Here is a 17,266-nt window from a genome sequence, read left to right as displayed (position 1 = left end):
GCCAGCGGCGTTGATCGCCGGTGATCGATCAAGGCAGCTCCTTAAAAAGTTTGCTATTTGTGCTGGCCCATTCTGGCCGCTCCCTCCTGCTCTTTCGCTTTCCGGTCTCACCGCTTTTCTGTTGTATGGCGCTTCGCGTATTCAATTTGACGCGACCTTCCACTCGTTCCATCACCCGCAGTATTCACATTTCAACAATGGCTTCTGACGCACCCGTGTACAACATCGAGGACTATCAGGAGGTTAAGGAGGGTCAGGCGACGATCCTGTTCCCGAAGCGCAACGAGGTGTTCTACAACCCAGTGCAGCAGTTCAACCGTGACATGTCGATCGCAGGTATCAAGACGTGGCGTGACATTATGAAGGAGGAGAAGATGGGCCGGTACAACAAGTCGACGCGGCCGGGCAAGGTAGCACCCAAGACCACAATCAAGATACTGGAGGCTCTGGCAGCTTCTGGGCTGCGGTCCGTGCGGTACGCCAAAGAAATCGATGGCATTGATTATATTCTGACCAACGATCTTTTGGCAGACGCGGTAGAGTCGATTAAGCGCAACGTGCATTTCAATGGACTGAGTCAGGATCTGGTGCGCGCAAACCAGGGCGATGCAGTGTCAGTGATGTATGCTCAGCGTGACACAGACCGGTTTGACGTGGTTGACCTGGATCCCTATGGGTCGGCGGCGCCGTTCATAGATGCTGCTATCCAGGCAGTCAACAAGGGCGGGCTGATCTGTGTGACGTGTACGGACCTGGCAATTCTGGCCAGCAACAACCACCCAGAGACGTGTTTTGCCAAGTACGGCGGCAGCCCGCTACGCAGCGAGTTTGGTCATGAGCTGGCACTGCGCTTGGTCATTAATAGCCTACAGCAGGCAGCAAACCGGCACAAGCGGTACATTGAGCCCCTGCTGTCGTGCAGCATTGATTTCTACGTGCGCATCTTTGTGCGTGTACACGACAAGCCGATTCTGGTCAAGGACGTGGCTTCCAAGACCGGCCTAGTGTACCACTGCAAGTCGTGCAGCGATTTCACGACGCAGACGTTTGGACACCAGGAGAAGGGCAAGGGTGATATGATCAAATACACGGTCTCTGACGGCCCGACTGTGGGCCAGCGGTGCGGAAGCTGTGGCTCGCGACAGGAGATTGGTGGCCCGTGCTGGCTTGGCCCACTCCACAACAAGGACTTTGTGCAGCGTATGTATGACAGCGTCAAGCAGGGGACGCCCAAGGTGTTTGGCACGCAGCCGCGTATGGAGGGCATGCTGAAGGTCATTCTGGAGGAACTCAACGATGTGCCCTTCCACTACTCGCTGCCGCAGCTGTGTGCAGCTGTGCGTGCTTCGAGCCCGCCGCTGGCTAAAATCAACTCGGCAATCCTTAACGCTGGCTACCGCGTTTCTGGGTCGCACACCAAGCAATCGTCGATCAAGACCGATGCGCCATCGCATGTCGTCTGGGACATCATCCGTGCCCACGTCAAGGAAGCCGGTAGGTCCACCAAGATTGTCGAGGGATCAACCGCTGACAAGATCCTTGCTAAGGACATTACCACCGATATCAACTTCAAGACGCACAAGGATGCGAACCCCGAGTCCCGCCGGATCAAGCTGGTGCGGTACCAGATCAACCCTGAGAAGAACTGGGGACCCAAGGCGAGGCACACAGAGACACCTAAGAAAGGAAATAAGGGCGCGGCGAAGCGCAAGCAGGCTGAACCCAAGGAAGAGCAGCCCACGGAAGAGGAGCCCAAGAAGCCCAAGACGGCCGAAGAGTAAGGCATGCAACCTCTCCCAAAAGCCAGCGCCATCATCTCGCTGGTCCAAAAAGGAAACTATTCAGATTTTTAAAAAATGAGAATATTCATTTTTCGCAAGCTTCTCCCTTCAACACCTTCGCCATGGAACCTATTGCAGCTACTGAACCAGTGCCTGCCGTTGACATTGCAATTGTGGACAACCTGGCTGCAACAATAAGCGCCGTAATTAAGCCACAGCCCGAGTCGGTCATCGATGCAACAGCGCACAAAATCAACGCCCTATGCGACCAGATTGAGGAGCTCGCCAACACTATTGTCAGCAGCTGCCAGCAAGACCGCGTCGAGGACATTGGCGACCACCACAGCCTCTTGCAGGCAAGCACCGGCGCGTTTTCGCGGCTGCGCTCACTCAATCGTACGCTCTACGAAGAGCAGACGTCGGTTGGTAGTAAGGTCAATGGGCTGAAGACCAAGGTGGACAGGCTGGCGCTGGACCTGGAGAATGTTCGGCGCGAGCAGACGTTCATCCATAGAGAGATTACATCGACGCAAAAGCTGGAGACCATTTACCAGAACATTCCGATCATTTCAGAAGACGAGTTTAGGGAGACTGCGCCTGAGGAGTTCCTGAAGGACACGGAAAATCCACACACGCTGATGCTCAACCGACTGAGGTTTGAAATTAAGCAGCGAGAGATGTAAGAATCCCGCACTGGAGCCATGTGTATACACTTTGCCGACTATTTACTGACACCAATTATTCTTGTAGGCTGATGGAGGAGAAGAAGAAGGTCAAGGCCGTGCGCGATGAGCTGAGAGTCGGCAAGCGCAAGCGCAACGACCACCTTGAGGAAATCGATAGCCAGCTGCGCAAGCATGTCGGCGGTATCATCAAGCTCAGCAAGAAGCTCTGTGGTGAAACGACCCAGAAACCCGAGGACGAGTCCCAGCCCACTCCTGGCAGCGCTACTGAGGAGGGCGAAGAGGGCGAAGAGGGCGAAGAGGGCGAGGACGATACGGAGCATGAGGCAAAGCGCAGCCACATAGCGCAGAGTATCCGGGACACTGACCCATCGCGCATTGGCACTCCTCGGATTTAGGTCTTTATTCTGTATCTTAAAACTTCATTTTTAGCCGCTCTGCTATGCGCTGCCGCGTACTTTTTGCCCTGCCTAGTGACCCAAACTTGGATTTTACCGATCTGGCTCGTTGGCTTGTCGTGTTTGCTTTGCGTTTTCTGGAGTTCCGGCTGTCGTCGTCCGATGAGACAATAAAACTGCCTGCGCCTGAGGATGCCGACGATGAGTAATCCTCTTCATCGCTGACTTCTGTGCCGCTCTCCTCGTGGTCGCTGGATTCCGAATCCTTGCCTTGTCCCGTGCCCAATACTGCTACCAGCTCATCGCCATTGCCGGTGTCTGATGCTGTGCCGCTGCTGGCAACTCGCCGCATTAGTCGATGCCGCGAGGCTCTGCTACGCTTGCCGAGCCCTTTATTCTTTAAGCGGATCTTGGCGATAGACTTGTCGGTGCCATCAGCCACACTCGGATTCCGCGAACGCTTGGGCCGGGTCGCCAGAAGCAGCGAGCCACGCGACATTCCTGGCCGGATCCACCGGAAATGGCTGCCCTCGCGCAACTGTGGCTCTCGATTCGTCCACTCTTCTGGCAGCATGCGTGAGCTGAGCACTGGCTCCACCGACTCTAGCAGTCTTGCCAGATACTTGCGAAGCGCCATCTTGTCGCCAACAATCTTGGAAATCTCGTCATCGCAGGATTCATCGACAAGCTTGTCGCTGAGGAACGATGCGAGCACAAACACACCTTCTAGCTCCTCAGTCGTCCACTTCGCCTTTGACGAGGAATCCAGCTTGGTCCATGTCTTTGTCAACGACTCAACCAGATACCGGCACAGCTTGAGGAAAAACGGGAAGCGGTAGCGCGTGGGCACTTTTGTGCGTGCCTCGAGCTTATACAGACCGATGTGCGTGTTGAGGCTCTGCATGACCAGAAAATTGCCGCCTATGACAACTGTATCGGTTGGCGTAAAGACTGCATGGATCCAGCCTGCCGGAATAAACAGCGTATTGCCGGGCTCCAATCTTACCTCAAAGCACTGCTTGACATGCTCGGCAAAGAAACTGACTGCCTGGTCGGGCGACTTGCTCCAGCTCTCGAATTTGCGTATATTCGACGGCGACGGCGGTACAAGATAGAACACCTTTTCGCCTGATAGCACGTGGTAGTATACCCAGGTTGCGCTAAAGTCAATATGGAAGTCGGTATAAGCATCGGCCACGCTCATCAGGCAGTATGTTTTGACCTTCGGAAACTTGCTCGGCTTGCGCTTATTTTCGGGCCAGTAGTTGTCGACCAAATCAAGCTCGTCGACGATTGCTGGTCGCCGAATCATGTCTCCCAGCGGCGTACCAGACACTTCTAAGCTGATGACGTTCAATACACGCCGCCTATCGGTGCTATGAAAGTACTCCGCCCACTCGCCCAGCGTCCACCCGCTGAGCTCCTCCTGCGTCAGCACATCCATGACACTGACGCTTGTCTCTTCTCCGATAATCCTCGCAATATCTTTCACAGTCGTATCTCGTCCAGGCATCTGTATTCTCAGGCCATCAGGATTATCAACAATAAATGGATCGTTGGTATCACGATGCCTAATCCAATCCGCTGTAACCGTGTGCCCATTCTCCAGGTGTTCAAACTCGTCCTCAGCGAATTCATGTGCGTCAATGCGTAGCAAGTACTGATTGAACGTCGCTGGTTGTCCATCGTTGAGCTTCGTGTAATCAACGTTGGCGTGGCTACGGTTAGATCGGCGCAGAGCCGGGCCATTGTATGAGCTGGGGCCATGCTGCTCGACGCACTTGTGGCAATGGTACTTGTCGATACGCTCGCATTCAGATGCAGATATCCCAACACACACCCCATGGTACCATTCCAAGCAGATGTCGCACATCACCCATGTTTCGTATGCTGGCAAATCAATAGGCGCGTCCTCGCAGCATAGTTTGCATTCCTGTGGCTCATCTGAATCGCTGCTAGACATGCTAGAAACTGGAGTAATTGAGTATAGAATGTATAAGCCGGGGTGGGCCAAAAAGAAGAGTACTGAGTTTGTCTGCAATGGTAGTGTGGGGATTATTTTTTCGGCCGCCGACATAGTGGGTAATGGATCTGCGTGCAAACATCACACCCTTGTGGGTACGAAACCACTATTATAGTTGCCCAATCATTTCACCTAATTACCTACTAAACAGGCCGTAGCAGGATTTCGTCAGCACAGTGGGGATAGTTCATTGACAGGATATATGGCAATAGCCAGGGATTCACAACAAGGCTGCCCAGAGACTTCAGGTATACTTATTACTTGGGATTGCATTGCCAATATGTGACATACATTTAGTAGACATATAATTTAATGCGTCGTAGTTGTGCTAGGATCACTATAGCAAGACGTCTAGATGTAGATTGTTAAAGAGTCCCTACAGCACAGAACCAACCGTGTAGTACTGTTTAATAAAGGTGCTTAGTAGAGGTTATTGTCAGTATAGATGGTATTATGTCACCTTAGGATGCACTATCATGTGTACTCAACAGTGAGAATAGGTGCGAGCTTGAAGACAAAATTTGAAGTATGCCAGGAATTATGAGAAGAATGAAAGGCACGATATCGATATATGCGCCCGTGAGCTGCACAGCAGACTCGCTGCAGATCACTGGAGCCAGAGTGATAGTGCGTCATATTTAGCATCGAAAATGCACAGCCAGATCAAATATCAAAATTTACCATTTGCCAATACATCATGAAGATAGTCAGTTACTAAAATGCTGGCAAATGTTATTTTTGCAGAATCCTAGACCGGCCATACAGGACTGTTGGCTATGTTGTATCCTGTCTTATGCCGCTCATGTGCTGCCCCAGCTTCATATCTCATCGAGAGTGTCAGTGTCGGTAGCTAGACTAGACTAAGGTACCTACCATCTTACGTAGCCCAGCAAATCATAAAACCATCAAGCCATGCTATGTGATGACCCTTCAACATGTCTGTGACAATATTTCTTGTCTGATCAAAGCCAATCGGCATTTACTTGTTATATGCTATGTTACGTGCTGATCCAACTTGTCTTTCTTTTATTCGGTTCACGTTTGTGACATGTTCAGTAATTGAACGCGTGTACCAGACCATACAACAAACAGCACCACTCACTAATACACTAGGTACCTCAACTTTCAGCAGCTCTTGTGTACACCGCACAGTTACTGTTCTAGAGCATGCACCACCCAGTGCCTTTGGCAGCAATGAAACAGCTGATGTTGCTTTGCTCGATGAGCGCAGTATACTGTTCATGAACTGAACCGTGAGCCTTGGTCCGTTTTTGCCATCACTCGCCGTCTTTGAATTGTGCAGTCGCGTCTGGCTTAAAAACATGGTCCTTTGGTTGTCTGGAAATGGTGCAAGAAAAACATATTTTCTCTTCTTTTTGCTCTTTTCTATTTTGCAATGCTTTCCACATATCAATTTTCACCTAGCATGTTCACCATCATCCGTTAGTAAGAGTTTTGCAGTTTTGGTGCAACTGGGTCTACAGCTCTATCACCCAGAGTCTTTAAGCATACTCAGCAGTAGCATATCTAGCCACATCTCATTTGCTTACATGTAGCTCGACACCAGCATGCAAGATATCAGGAAACTCCGGCAAGTAGCAGCTACTGCCCCACGCAAGGCAAATTGTGCAAGAATCTGGAAACCGGGGGGCTCGCGTATGAACAAGCGTGCTGCGCGTAATATTGGGGAACCACTGACACCTCCTTTCTCTCCTCATCACAACACAACCCCGATCCTACCTGCTGCTTGCATAGCCATCGAGCGGATCAAGAAGCCCCTGAGCCACAGCTCCAATGAAACAGATAAAATTCCTGCTGGTTTTTGTCTTCAGCTATATGAGCACGAATCCTAAAAAGAACCATGACAAGGATACGCACAGTTGAAAGCAGACGCTTGGTATGCCTGGTGATAACTAGCATGTCCATTCATCTCATTGTTCATAAATACCACAGCATCTTGAAAACCAATATCATTGCTGCGTTTGTCGGGGGTGTTTGTGAAATGTAGAGTTTTGGAAAGCTGCATTTTTACTGATGAGCCTGCTGTGGGGCGTTCGTTGGCGGCTGATTTGCCATCCATAGCGTCAGCTGCCATGCTGAAGTCAGGGACGGCCACATCGGGTGCGCAACAAATTGGTTTCCACAGAAAAATGCAATGCCGGCGATGCGTGTGGATATCTCATAACGACCCATCCATGCCTGTGATTTTCTGTTGGTGTCGTTGATCTATGTGTCTTTGTACAAACCGCTCAGCGGCTTAAGATTTTGCCATTTACAGCGGTGACGATGCCTCGTTCGACAGAATGTTTTCAGATGGCTTCACCATTGAGCACAGCTGTCCAGAGCCTTTTGTCCTCTTGGATCGCCTCATCTGTCGCATCTATGTAACTCATCGCCAGATCCAGCAGCTTGGGCTTGTACCTGTCTGGTCGCGCTAGGTCCTGCACCAGCAGTACATTATATACCCGCGGGTCGTTGTGCACCACGCCGCGCTCATGAAGCTTAGCCAGGCTGTTCAGGATATCACTCTTGACTGACAAGGGTAGTGCTGCAACCAAATGCTCGCGATATACCGACATGGTGTTGGCTTGTAGCGCATCCTGCAGGAACTCGAGTTCCAGTGCCAAGTACAGCACGCCATTGATCTCCAATACACCGTAGTTGTACAGGGTTGGCAGCTCGGTGCCTTGCAGGTCCCTCAGATAGTCATACACCCTAGTCTCCTGGACGATCTCTTCCAGAATCCTGCCCTCCGTCTGCAGAGGGCACAACTTTAGCGCGACATGCCTATTGTTGTGCCAGGCTTCGTGAACATACCCGCTGCGGCCGTATCCGAGCTGCCGTCCCAGTGTGAAATGCCCTGTCAGCGGGCGCCAGTTCTCCACGACACATGCCCAGATTCCCTGGGTCACACAGCCATCGTCTGTGGATTGCCTCGCTTGCAGCGTTGAGTCAGTCGCCATGTCAGTCTGCTCCGGCGCATGCTGATTCACAACCGCATTCCCACACCATACATCCGTGTGCAGGAAGAGAGGCTGGAAGGCGAACGTCGACTGCTGCTTGCACTGTATAGCCAGGACAGCCATATCCTGTCCCTTGGTGGTAGATCCATTACCAGGTATGCTGCGTCGGCCCAGCGACCTTCTATGCACCTTGCCTGGAATGCTGTACACCATGGTGCCACTCTTATATGGAGTCCTGGATACATGACTGGGAGGCGACATCAATGGGTTGGTCTTGTCGACAGCCTGGTCCATCTCCATGTACTGGTCGGGGTTGTCTTGCATGTCTCTGACAGCGTCACTGAGCATACCGACAATCACCACAGCGATGTGAGGTGAGTTGTTGTTGGCATGGAAGCATGACGACACATTGATGTAGCACGCAGGTGTGGCCTGGGTTGGACTGCCAGTAGTCTGATTATCGACAATACTGCCACTGGATCCAGTCGACACAGCAGTGTGCTGAGTCTCGGTGAGCGAGCCCTGAGACTCCATGTCACTATCGACATACTCGCAGACCCATGACTCGTTGAACGTCGAGCAGTACCCGAACTTTCGGTTGATCAGCCGTGGGTCAGGAACCTGCGGACACGTCAGCCTGCCATCCCGCGCATAGCAATATGTCTGGTGGATCAGCTTCGCGCCATGCGCAATGCTAGCGAATCCAGCGTCTTCGAGTGCCTTTCCTGACTCCCCATCCACGCGGACCCTTGAATCGCCCATCTCTGACCGTATGCCAGTCGTCTGTGGCCGAGTGCGGTACGGCATCTTGAACTCAAGTGCAATATAGGTGTGTAGCATTCTACCCTTGACGTTGGCTTTGAGGTATGCAAAGTAGTCAGCATGGCAGGCTGGATTACCGGGTACAAACTCAATCGAGGCACCATGGACAACCTCCGGGAAGAGATCGAGCACGCGGCTGAAAATCTCGTTTTCAAAGAACTTGCCAATACAGTGCTCGTTCAGCAGGATGCGCGGGTGGAATCCCTGGTTAATCGGGGCATGCGGCAGTGCAAAACGACGTGTGTGCAGGTGCGGACGGGTCTCAAGGAGATGGTTGTTGAGACGGATCGCGTTCTGTCGTCTCTCAGCGTCATGCTTGATTGGGGGAAGCGCAAGGCACGAGTTGACAATACGGAGTGCAGGGCGAGTGTTCTGGGGTGCGATGAGAGGCTCGATCGGCCCTAGCACAAGGTTGTCTACTTGAAGGAATAAGTACATGTTAGCGAAACAGTTTGTTGAGCTATCAGGTTTCTTTACAGAAGTGCACTTACTGGCTGCCGTGATGCTGGCTAGTTCTCCACCGCTGATTGCCAACAGCGTATTGACTCGTTCGATAGACTCGTCAACAGCTTTCTGCGCATCCTCCTGTAATTGTTGTGCACGCTGGTTGGCAGACTCTATTTTTCTATCGATCGCTTTCTGAACAGACTCGCACTTGAGGTCGAGTTTGTCAATCTCCTTCCACAGGTTCTCGGCGTCGGGGTTATCATTCAAGCGAGCCATGACCATCTCACGCCTCTTGTCGAAACGCTCATACTCGCGCTCAAGGAGTGCTATGCTTTTAGAGTTATCTTCCACAGATACCGGCAAGTCCGTGGTACGAGCCGTTTTGAGGTCTTGGTAGTCACTGATGGCCTTACGAACAACAGCAACTGCGACAATAACGCCACCCTCTATCAGCTTACGGTCGGGCCTCATGTGAAGTTGTTTGGCCCAACCATGGAAAAATGCTTCGTACCCGATAGGAGGAGGAAGGTTGTCCAGCAAGTTACCGTCAGTGCCTGCATCTGGTGTCTCTTCGTTTGTAGCAGTTGCAAAGCTCTCGATTGTGCGCCTACGCTTGCTCGGTCTGGCTGACTTGCCGTCGTTCTCTAGGTAGTGAGGATATTTGAAGCCCATTTGTTAGACAGTGCGAATAATGTGTTTGTATGAACAACGTAGAAGCAAAGTTTTTTTCTGGGAGGAGAGCAGGAACCTACTTTTGCGGCCACGACTGGCTTTAACGGTCATGGTGTGAAGCTCTATATCTAGCAATGTTGGTGATGGCATCAGTGGCTGTCTATTACCCATCATATCATCCACTTGCCGATTGCAGGATTTTGCCGGCAGAACTTGCCTTTTTGCTGGCCGTTTCTTCTAGCAGAATTGTGTTGGTAGAATGGTAGGTGAAAAGCGGCAGATTGAGACAATGGGCACCGATACCACCAGCCACATCGCTGTTTATATACGGGAGTCGATGGTATTCGCTCTCTGCATCATCAAGAAACGTAAACATAGCCTGGTGTATAGTGCTAATGTATCATTTGCCAAACATGGTGTGCTTGCAGGCATCACGAATTTCATGATGGGTTGGCTGAGGGTTCCTAGTTGGCAGGCATAAATCAGTATAATCGCCGGGCTACTTCATTAATCAGAAACAGTTTACGTAGAACGATTGAGCTCAAGGATGAAGTATTTATTCTAAGTGTAGACTCACAATGTCAGAAAGTTGTAAGGATCGTAAGAACTGAGTTAGCCAGAGATGAAGTTGTTGGTGTTGGAGTGGACAGCATCATTTGCCTGGTTGGCGTTGATGTTGTTGGTATACAGAGTATTCTCACTAAAGTTAGCGCGGTTTGAAGCACGATCGAACTCGCTGTTGAACGAGCTCAGGAATGGGAATCCCCAGCCCCAGCCGCCATATCCACCATATCTGCCATATCCACCGTATCCACCGTATCCACCGTATCCCCACTGGCGCTTGCGGAAGCTGTTGAAGGTGTTGGTGTTGGAATGAACAGCATCATTTACCTGGTTTGCGCTGAGGCTGTTGGTATACAGAGTGTTCTCGTTGAAGTTGGCACGGTTGGAGGCACTGTCAAACTCGGTATTAAGCACGCTCACAAATGGAAAGCCCCAGCCCCAACCGTACTGGCGACGAGCGATCTCGGGCATAGGAGTAGGTACAGCATTGGCTGGCGGTGCAAAGGCAGCCAGGGAGACGAGAGCAAGAATCGGGGTGCAAGTGTTGACCATGGTGGACAGAAGATGGGCTGCAATATTGGTGTTGAAGCAAGTGGATGCTGGTTCTGATACTGATGCTGATACTGAGTAAGTGTAGGAAGCTGGATGTTGGCTGCTGCTTTTATAATGTGGAGCAAGGCGGCTTCATCACTGCTGCCTGATAGATCGCAAGATGTATATGAACGCCAAGAGCAAATATGACAAGTAGCAATCACTTGATTGGGCAGCTGGGGCATGGCATGTATTGAAAGAGATGCTGAGTACGCGAGGGAGCTAAAGAACACAAATATATCGGGCAAGGATGTACCTAGCGATAGGTATTATCTTAGCACAATATGCCTCTGCTCCAACATTGTGCGCCTAGGTATGGAGTACAGTGTAGCCGTAAGGATCTATTCTTCCAGGATTGGCATTGTTGGAGTCCTGGTAGTTATGAGGAAGATGAGCTAAAGCAACAGTGCTGCGTACCAGGCCTACTTTTGTGAGTGTGCAGGCAAGGAATGCATGCCAGCGCAGAGATATTGCGGGCTAGTTCATTACCCAGAACAATTCCATTGGGATCACACATGTCATCGGAATAAGACTAGTTTGGTGTGTGGCAGTAATGTGGTATTTGTCACATTGTGGATAGCAGTTTTTGTTATTACACCTCGGGGCATAGCTCTCCAGCAGCCCAGATGTCGTCGAAAATTGGCTGTTGCACAGGCAATTTGGTTCATGTATGGCTTTCTGAGACCGCTACCAACAAGCGTGGTGAACTAGTTGGATCGGCAGATCCGGTGCTGATGTCACGTGATTTCTTGGTGTAGTTGGTTATCACGTCTGCCTAACACGCAGACGGTCGCCGGTTCGAACCCGGCAGAAATCATCCTTTTGCTTCCTGCCCCTCTGCCGCTCCTTTTATGCCTGCGCGCGTTGGGATGTGCCGTGCCCACCCACTATGGGGGGGTCCTGCTTTTCGTTTTTGGCATGAAAGCACACCCTCCTCATCTGACCGTATGCAATATACCTCTTGCCCTTTTTGCCTCGTGCAGCGTATGTCAAACATATGTATTTCGAGAAAAAAGAATCACGTATGTGCTTCGTAGCGCAACTACTGCCAACAAACACCCTACTGCGACAGAGTGCCCGTCTGCTCGTACGTCTTCAGGTCGGCATCGACGTTGACGTCGTTCTGCGGCGCGACCGGGGCCTTGGGCGCAACAAACTCCTTGGTCGTGACATCAGCCTTGGCAGCCTACATCAAAAGGGCTTGCGTGAGCAATGGCCTGCTCTCGCTAGATATCCTGTGCTTGTCACCAAGCCTTATAATCTGGAATCCTTACCTTGCTGGGCTTGCAGTGGCCACCAGCTCGAGTCTGCCTGGAATCAATTTTTCAAAATTTTATAAACAATCAGCCCTATTACAATAATTTCTGCCAGCTGTGTTTTTCTTCTCCGCTTATTCATGATCGTATCTGTCTAATGTTCCGCTCTGCGTTTACTTCAACATTCAAATCGCGGTTTGCGAATCTGACACGTCAGGGTTCGCGACAGACGCGCGGCTATGCCAGGCGGCTGGGTGCAGACGATTCTATTGCCGAGGCTGAGTGGCGCAGCCAGCTCTACTCATGGAAGACACTCGGCCTGTGCACGATCCCCCTTATTGCCTTTGGCCTGGGGACATGGCAAGTTCAGCGGCTCCAGTGGAAGCTGGCGCTACTGGACGAGGTGAACGATAAGATGCACCGCAGCCCAATTGCGTTCCCGCTGCGAGTGACAGAGTCGGAGATCGAGCGCAACGAGTACCGGCGAGTGATCGTGCACGGGCACTTTGACTATGCGCATGAAATGCTGGTGGGGCCAAGACTGTATGAGGGCGAGCCTGGGTTTATCGTGGTGACGCCCCTTGTGCGCGAGGACGGGTCGAAGGTACTAGTGAATCGCGGATGGATCAAGAGGGAGCTGAGAGACCCAAAGACGCGGCCAGAATCGCAGCCAGAGGGAGCTGTGACGCTTGTTGCATTTGTGCGGAAGGCACCAGGCAAAAATCGCTTTACGCCAGAGCCCAAGCCCGAGAGCAACGAGTGGTATAACATTGATGTGGAGCAGATGGCAAAGCACGCGGGTACACAGCAGGTGCTGCTCGAGTCGATCCAGCCCGAGTCCATGTCGGTGATCATGACCAGCCTAAAGAACGGCGTGCCGCTGGGCGTGCCGTCGCAGGTGGACATCAGAAACAACCATCTACAATATCTGCTCACCTGGTACATTCTGGCCGCAATCACCAGCGGAATGCTTTTTTACCGCCTGCGCAAGCCCAGCAGCGCAGCCGAGACCGTCAAGAAACTGCGTAGCCGGACCGGTGGCTTCCTGCAGTGAAGGATAGGCTTTATAGAACATTAGGAAGGAAAAGTACTAGTCGTTGTTGACAAATGTCTCGGCGTCGTTCTCATTGGCGTTGTCTTCCTTCGAGTTTTTCCGGTACAGTGTTATTTCCTGCTGCTTGAAGTACCGCCTGTTTTCCTCGTCAATCAGCACCAGGTTCAGGTAGTATCTGGTGGAGAACTTCTTGTTGACGTCGCGGTACGTGGGCGTCAAGTCGAACCCGCCAAGGAATAGTCGGATCGGGATGGTCTCACCGCGTACGGGCGCGCCATCCATGATCTCAAACTTGGTGATGGTCTCGCTCTCGTTGTACTGGTTAGGTGCGGCCCCAGTGGTCTCGCGGCGGATAATCGACAGCTCCATGTGCTTGATCTTGATGCGCACCAGCAGGAAATAGATCTTGCCAACAATGACGTCCTTCAGATGGTACTTCGACTTGTTGTACTCAAACTCAATGTGCAGGCAGTCCTCGATGCCGACCTCCATGCGAATTGAGCTATTGACCTCGGGTGGGATGCGGTACGAGTACACCCACAGGTCCTTGCTCTGTGTAATCACGCCCACGCGCTTCGAGACTGTCGCCTGGATAAAGTAGCGCAGCTTCACATTGATCCCCTGGTAGCTCTCATACTGCTTCTCGACGTTCTTGAACTCAAAGTTATACATGGCTGTGGTGGACAACTCCGCCGGCGCCGCCAGTTCCTGCACCAGAGACACAAACTCGTAGTGATTGCCACGATCGTAGAACATCTCGATACACCCAATGAACTGCACCTTGATGCCATAGTGCTCCAGCTGCTTTCCCTCGTGAACACGCACAACCACCTATCGGCAAAAGGCGCTGCTTTAGTGTCTTGCCAAGACAGAATGCACGCTCATGTAAGTGATTCGCTTACCTTGCCCGATATCGACTCGCCGTCAAAGTACAGCGGCGCCTTCTCGCGCTTGTCCTTGCCTACGCGGTATTCGACCTGCTGACGCTCATCTTCACCGCTCAGAATTATATTGACATCCGCAACCGGCCCAAACCCAAATAGACTCTACACAATGACACAGTTGAGTGCTTGCTATCTCCATGGTTCTCTATTGTCAGCAGCTCCTGTGCTGTGGAGTGGTGCATCGCCTTACCGCTAACGCCATGTGAAAGTATAAAAAACGCCCAAATGAGAAAAAAACTGAATACCAAAAAGTGCCTGCAGCGCTTAGTAAAAACACAGGCCACTATTCTTTTTCCCAAAGCCCGCTGCTGCCCGCCTCCTGCATGCCCAAATTTGAACCCGGTGATGACGCAAACCGTAATGTGATTAAGCCGAACCGTCTCCCGCCAAAATGCCGACTGATTGTTTTCCGTCGATGCGGCTCCAGCATCAGCTATCTCAGCTGCGGTGCTCGTACTGCTTATATATTCAGCTGCTACGATTGATAAAGCGTATATAGTAGATGTACTGCCCGCTCTTTCATACCGAGCCGTAGCACCGACAGGCAACCATATGCCCTTTGGCAGCGCTCGCTTTATCTATTATTTCATGGCCGGTTGCCATGCATTTGGTGCTCTTTCCAAGCACCCGCAGCCCACATTCCTTCTTATCCATCGACGACATTATGCAGTGCCTACTGCTGTAGTGTATTAGCGATTTAATTGCTATCGAAATAACCCTAGCACTGTTTTTCTGTTCTAGTATCCAGCCGCACCTGTCGCCGAGCCAGTCCATGTCCAGAGACAAAAAGACTGCACAATTACCCGATACCAGTTTCATATCATCTTCTCTCCACCTTGTCTGTTTCGCTCGTTTCAATATCTTCCACACACATCTCCATAAAAGTTACATAGCACATGAGAGTCTCGACTGCATTCCTGCTTCTGGCGTGCTCATTTGTGCGTGCTCAAGATAGCAGCGCTCCTTCTGAAGCCGACAGCATCTCTGCCGCAGCTCTCGAGGATCCAGCACCATCGCCTAGTGCTGACTCTGTAGAGCCACTCTTCGATTTTGACCTCGCTCCATACAATGTTGCGTTTGGGATTGTCGCCGAAGCGCTCGCGCGGTTGGCTGACACTGGCGAGCCATTAGACATTCCGCTGCCACTTGTTGGCCCTGGCTACTACCTTGAGATCATGGTCAGGTCGCCCAAGAACAATGGTGGTGTTCCGTTCAGCCAAATCAATGCTGTGAGTATTGAGGGCGGCTTGGGCATACCAAAGACCCAGATCGAGATCATCTTGCCAGGCGATTCTACAGCGCACCAAACCATCATGGTTCCAGGACCATCAGAGCAGGACTCTGATAGCGAGGGACCTACATCGACAGATGAAGTGCCTGCTCCTACGGACGAAGCACCCACTTCTACGGATGAGGTTCCGGCTCCCACGGACGAGGTACCATCCCCTGAAGAGTCAACTCCAGCTATTTCTGTTTCCATTCCTAGCCCTGCCCCTACAGATTCTTCCCCTTCTGCCACATCTCCTACCGATACGGCTGGTACAGATTCTGCCCCTAATGGCTCTGCCCCTACTGCTAACCCAGAACCTACTTCTGACGAACCTTCTGCTATCGGGTCGCCTGCTGAGTCCGATAGTGTGCCCGAAGCCTCATCAGATGAGATTCCACCACCTACTTCTGGCGAAGCACCCACCGAAGTTCCTCCTGTAAATGCCACACCTATGCCCAACCCCGAAGCAAGCGCCTCTAGTCAGATCCAGGAAGTCTTTAGCGAGCTCTCACGCAGTGGCATCTTCTCCGAGCAGTCTTCAGGTAAGTACGCATATAATACTTCGTCTCTAGTCTTACAGAGTATGCAGACTAACGCGCAATGATATCTATAGGCTTTCTTGCCATAGGCGCCGTCGGATCCTGGCCATATCCGTCAGGAATTCTCGCTGCATCTACAGTACCAGCACCCTCTACTGATGCTCCACTACAAACTACAGCCATTCCAGAGAGTCCAATCCTAGGCAGCTCACAGGCATCCGCAATTGAGAGTGGTGGTATGGCGGGATTCATGGGCAATGTGCTCAGCATTTCAGCCGGATCCATCTCTCAGTCTTTTTCCATTGGGTTTTCTTTCGGGAGCCCAGCTCCTACCGCGGGCGCTGTTGCACCTACAGTGAGTGGCTCGTCTGAGATACCAGCTGAGATGGCGGCTCTGCCAATGGACAGTATGGCAGCTGTGTCATCAGCAGCTCCGCCAATGGGTGATATGGGGGCATCTACAGCAGGTGCTGAAGACCATCCAGCTGACGCTGAGGCACCACCTGCACCTGACGCCGATGCACTTGTTTCTGGCACCACTGATCTCATTGGGAACCTACTCGGCCAGGTTCCACCTAGCGATGCACCTGCCGATGATGTCACTACTGCAACTGTCCCTGAAGCTCTTGCTACCGGTTCTGCTCCTCTTTCAGCCGCTGAAGCTGCTAGCACTCAAGCACCCGCTGCCGATGGTAAGCAAGCACCCATCGCCAGTGATGAGGCACCTGCTGCCGAGTCCCCGGCTGCCATAGATGCACTGCAGACAGAGACAGCGGCTCTACCGTCGGGTGATTCTAGCGCTGTGAGTTCTGCCCCCGATGCCATAGACAACCTATTCGGTGCATCGCCCGCTGGCAGCAGCTCCGAGGCATCAGCTGACACAGCAGCAGCACCCACCCCAGCGCCAGCAGCTGAGGACGCAGCAGCGGCTGTGCAGACAATCAACATCTTGAGTGCCACCAACGACGATGCACTAGAAGCCAGCATTGATGCTGTCATCCACAGCGTTATTGGCGATTACAAGACCGAGTCTGTGCCCAAGGCAGCTGTCGGCTTTGCCCTGATTCACCCGCGTCGCGAAGTCGTTGTCATGGGCGAGCGCATCTAAAATCACTATTTTCATTTCCAGTTACTGCTTCATTTCAATACCGTCCCTGTCACTATTACTCCTGCATGATGATTACACACGTCGCCCGTGCTGGGTTGGATGCATCATGCACCATCCATACACGTCCGAAATTGCACGCTATCAGCCACCC

At 51.9% G+C, this 17,266-nt stretch overlaps 8 protein-coding genes and 1 non-coding gene across 9 annotated transcripts; 5 read left to right on the top strand and 4 right to left on the bottom strand.

The window, feature by feature from the left end:
• The first annotated feature begins 99 nt into the window (after window positions 1-99).
• Window positions 100-1,883, top strand: DL89DRAFT_267163 (N2,N2-dimethylguanosine tRNA methyltransferase). Its single transcript, XM_040887385.1, has one exon. The coding sequence runs from the start codon at window positions 198-200 to the stop codon at window positions 1,779-1,781; it is 1,584 nt and encodes a 527-aa protein (XP_040743553.1). The 5' UTR covers window positions 100-197; the 3' UTR covers window positions 1,782-1,883.
• Window positions 1,884-1,903: 20 nt separating this feature from the next.
• On the top strand, window positions 1,904-2,862 carry DL89DRAFT_292609 (uncharacterized protein; the record flags this gene model as incomplete). Its single annotated transcript, XM_040890323.1, has 2 exons — window positions 1,904-2,436; window positions 2,532-2,862. 2 exons carry the CDS (start codon window positions 1,904-1,906, stop codon window positions 2,860-2,862), a joined length of 864 nt encoding a protein of 287 aa, XP_040743552.1.
• DL89DRAFT_267161 (Clavaminate synthase-like protein) lies at window positions 2,855-4,904 on the bottom strand. Its single transcript, XM_040887384.1, has one exon. The coding sequence runs from the start codon at window positions 4,823-4,825 to the stop codon at window positions 2,879-2,881; it is 1,947 nt and encodes a 648-aa protein (XP_040743551.1). The 5' UTR covers window positions 4,826-4,904; the 3' UTR covers window positions 2,855-2,878.
• A 2,290-nt stretch (window positions 4,905-7,194) lies between these two features.
• DL89DRAFT_316153 (uncharacterized protein) lies at window positions 7,195-9,789 on the bottom strand (the record flags this gene model as incomplete). Its single annotated transcript, XM_040891051.1, has 1 exon — window positions 7,195-9,789. The coding sequence occupies one exon, from the start codon at window positions 9,787-9,789 to the stop codon at window positions 7,195-7,197; it is 2,595 nt and encodes an 864-aa protein (XP_040743550.1).
• A 612-nt stretch (window positions 9,790-10,401) lies between these two features.
• On the bottom strand, window positions 10,402-10,905 carry DL89DRAFT_322376 (uncharacterized protein; the record flags this gene model as incomplete). Its single annotated transcript, XM_040891340.1, has 1 exon — window positions 10,402-10,905. One exon carries the CDS (start codon window positions 10,903-10,905, stop codon window positions 10,402-10,404), a length of 504 nt encoding a protein of 167 aa, XP_040743549.1.
• Window positions 10,906-11,687: 782 nt separating this feature from the next.
• On the top strand, window positions 11,688-11,761 carry DL89DRAFT_t71. Its single transcript has one exon. It is a non-coding gene; the product is annotated as a tRNA-Val (tRNA).
• Window positions 11,762-12,303: 542 nt separating this feature from the next.
• DL89DRAFT_283547 (uncharacterized protein) lies at window positions 12,304-13,066 on the top strand (the record flags this gene model as incomplete). Its single annotated transcript, XM_040889741.1, has 2 exons — window positions 12,304-13,000; window positions 13,062-13,066. Exons 1-2 carry the CDS (start codon window positions 12,358-12,360, stop codon window positions 13,064-13,066), a joined length of 648 nt encoding a protein of 215 aa, XP_040743548.1. The 5' UTR covers window positions 12,304-12,357.
• Window positions 13,067-13,212: 146 nt separating this feature from the next.
• Window positions 13,213-14,436, bottom strand: DL89DRAFT_245876 (putative PEP8-vacuolar protein sorting/targeting protein). The gene is made up of 3 exons (XM_040885097.1): window positions 14,389-14,436; window positions 14,157-14,300; window positions 13,213-14,085 (listed from the first exon to the last, which is right to left on the bottom strand). The coding sequence occupies exons 1-3, from the start codon at window positions 14,398-14,400 to the stop codon at window positions 13,291-13,293; spliced, it is 951 nt and encodes a 316-aa protein (XP_040743547.1). The 5' UTR covers window positions 14,401-14,436; the 3' UTR covers window positions 13,213-13,290.
• A 600-nt stretch (window positions 14,437-15,036) lies between these two features.
• Window positions 15,037-17,161, top strand: DL89DRAFT_267159 (uncharacterized protein). The gene is made up of 2 exons (XM_040887383.1): window positions 15,037-16,010; window positions 16,082-17,161. Exons 1-2 carry the CDS (start codon window positions 15,095-15,097, stop codon window positions 17,113-17,115), a joined length of 1,950 nt encoding a protein of 649 aa, XP_040743546.1. The 5' UTR covers window positions 15,037-15,094; the 3' UTR covers window positions 17,116-17,161.
• The last annotated feature ends 105 nt before the right edge of the window (window positions 17,162-17,266 follow it).

Source organism: Linderina pennispora (genome assembly GCF_002104995.1).
Source record: "Linderina pennispora strain ATCC 12442 chromosome Unknown DL89scaffold_6, whole genome shotgun sequence".
Lineage (NCBI taxonomy): Eukaryota > Fungi > Kickxellomycota > Kickxellomycetes > Kickxellales > Kickxellaceae > Linderina > Linderina pennispora.
Note: the sequence above shows the minus strand (reverse complement) of the source record. Positions and strands in the feature narration are given on the sequence as shown.

Coding starts and splice junctions, on each gene's coding strand:
- DL89DRAFT_245876 (XM_040885097.1), bottom strand. Junction 14,086..14,156: donor GCGAGTCGATATCGGGCAAG/GTAAGCGAATCA, acceptor TTTTGCCGATAG/GTGGTTGTGCGTGTTCACGA.
- DL89DRAFT_267161 (XM_040887384.1), bottom strand. CDS start 4,825: ATGTCTAGCAGCGATTCAGATGAGCCACAGGAATGCAAACTATGCTGC.
- DL89DRAFT_267163 (XM_040887385.1), top strand. CDS start 198: ATGGCTTCTGACGCACCCGTGTACAACATCGAGGACTATCAGGAGGTT.
- DL89DRAFT_267159 (XM_040887383.1), top strand. CDS start 15,095: ATGAGAGTCTCGACTGCATTCCTGCTTCTGGCGTGCTCATTTGTGCGT. Junction 16,011..16,081: donor CTTCTCCGAGCAGTCTTCAG/GTAAGTACGCAT, acceptor TGATATCTATAG/GCTTTCTTGCCATAGGCGCC.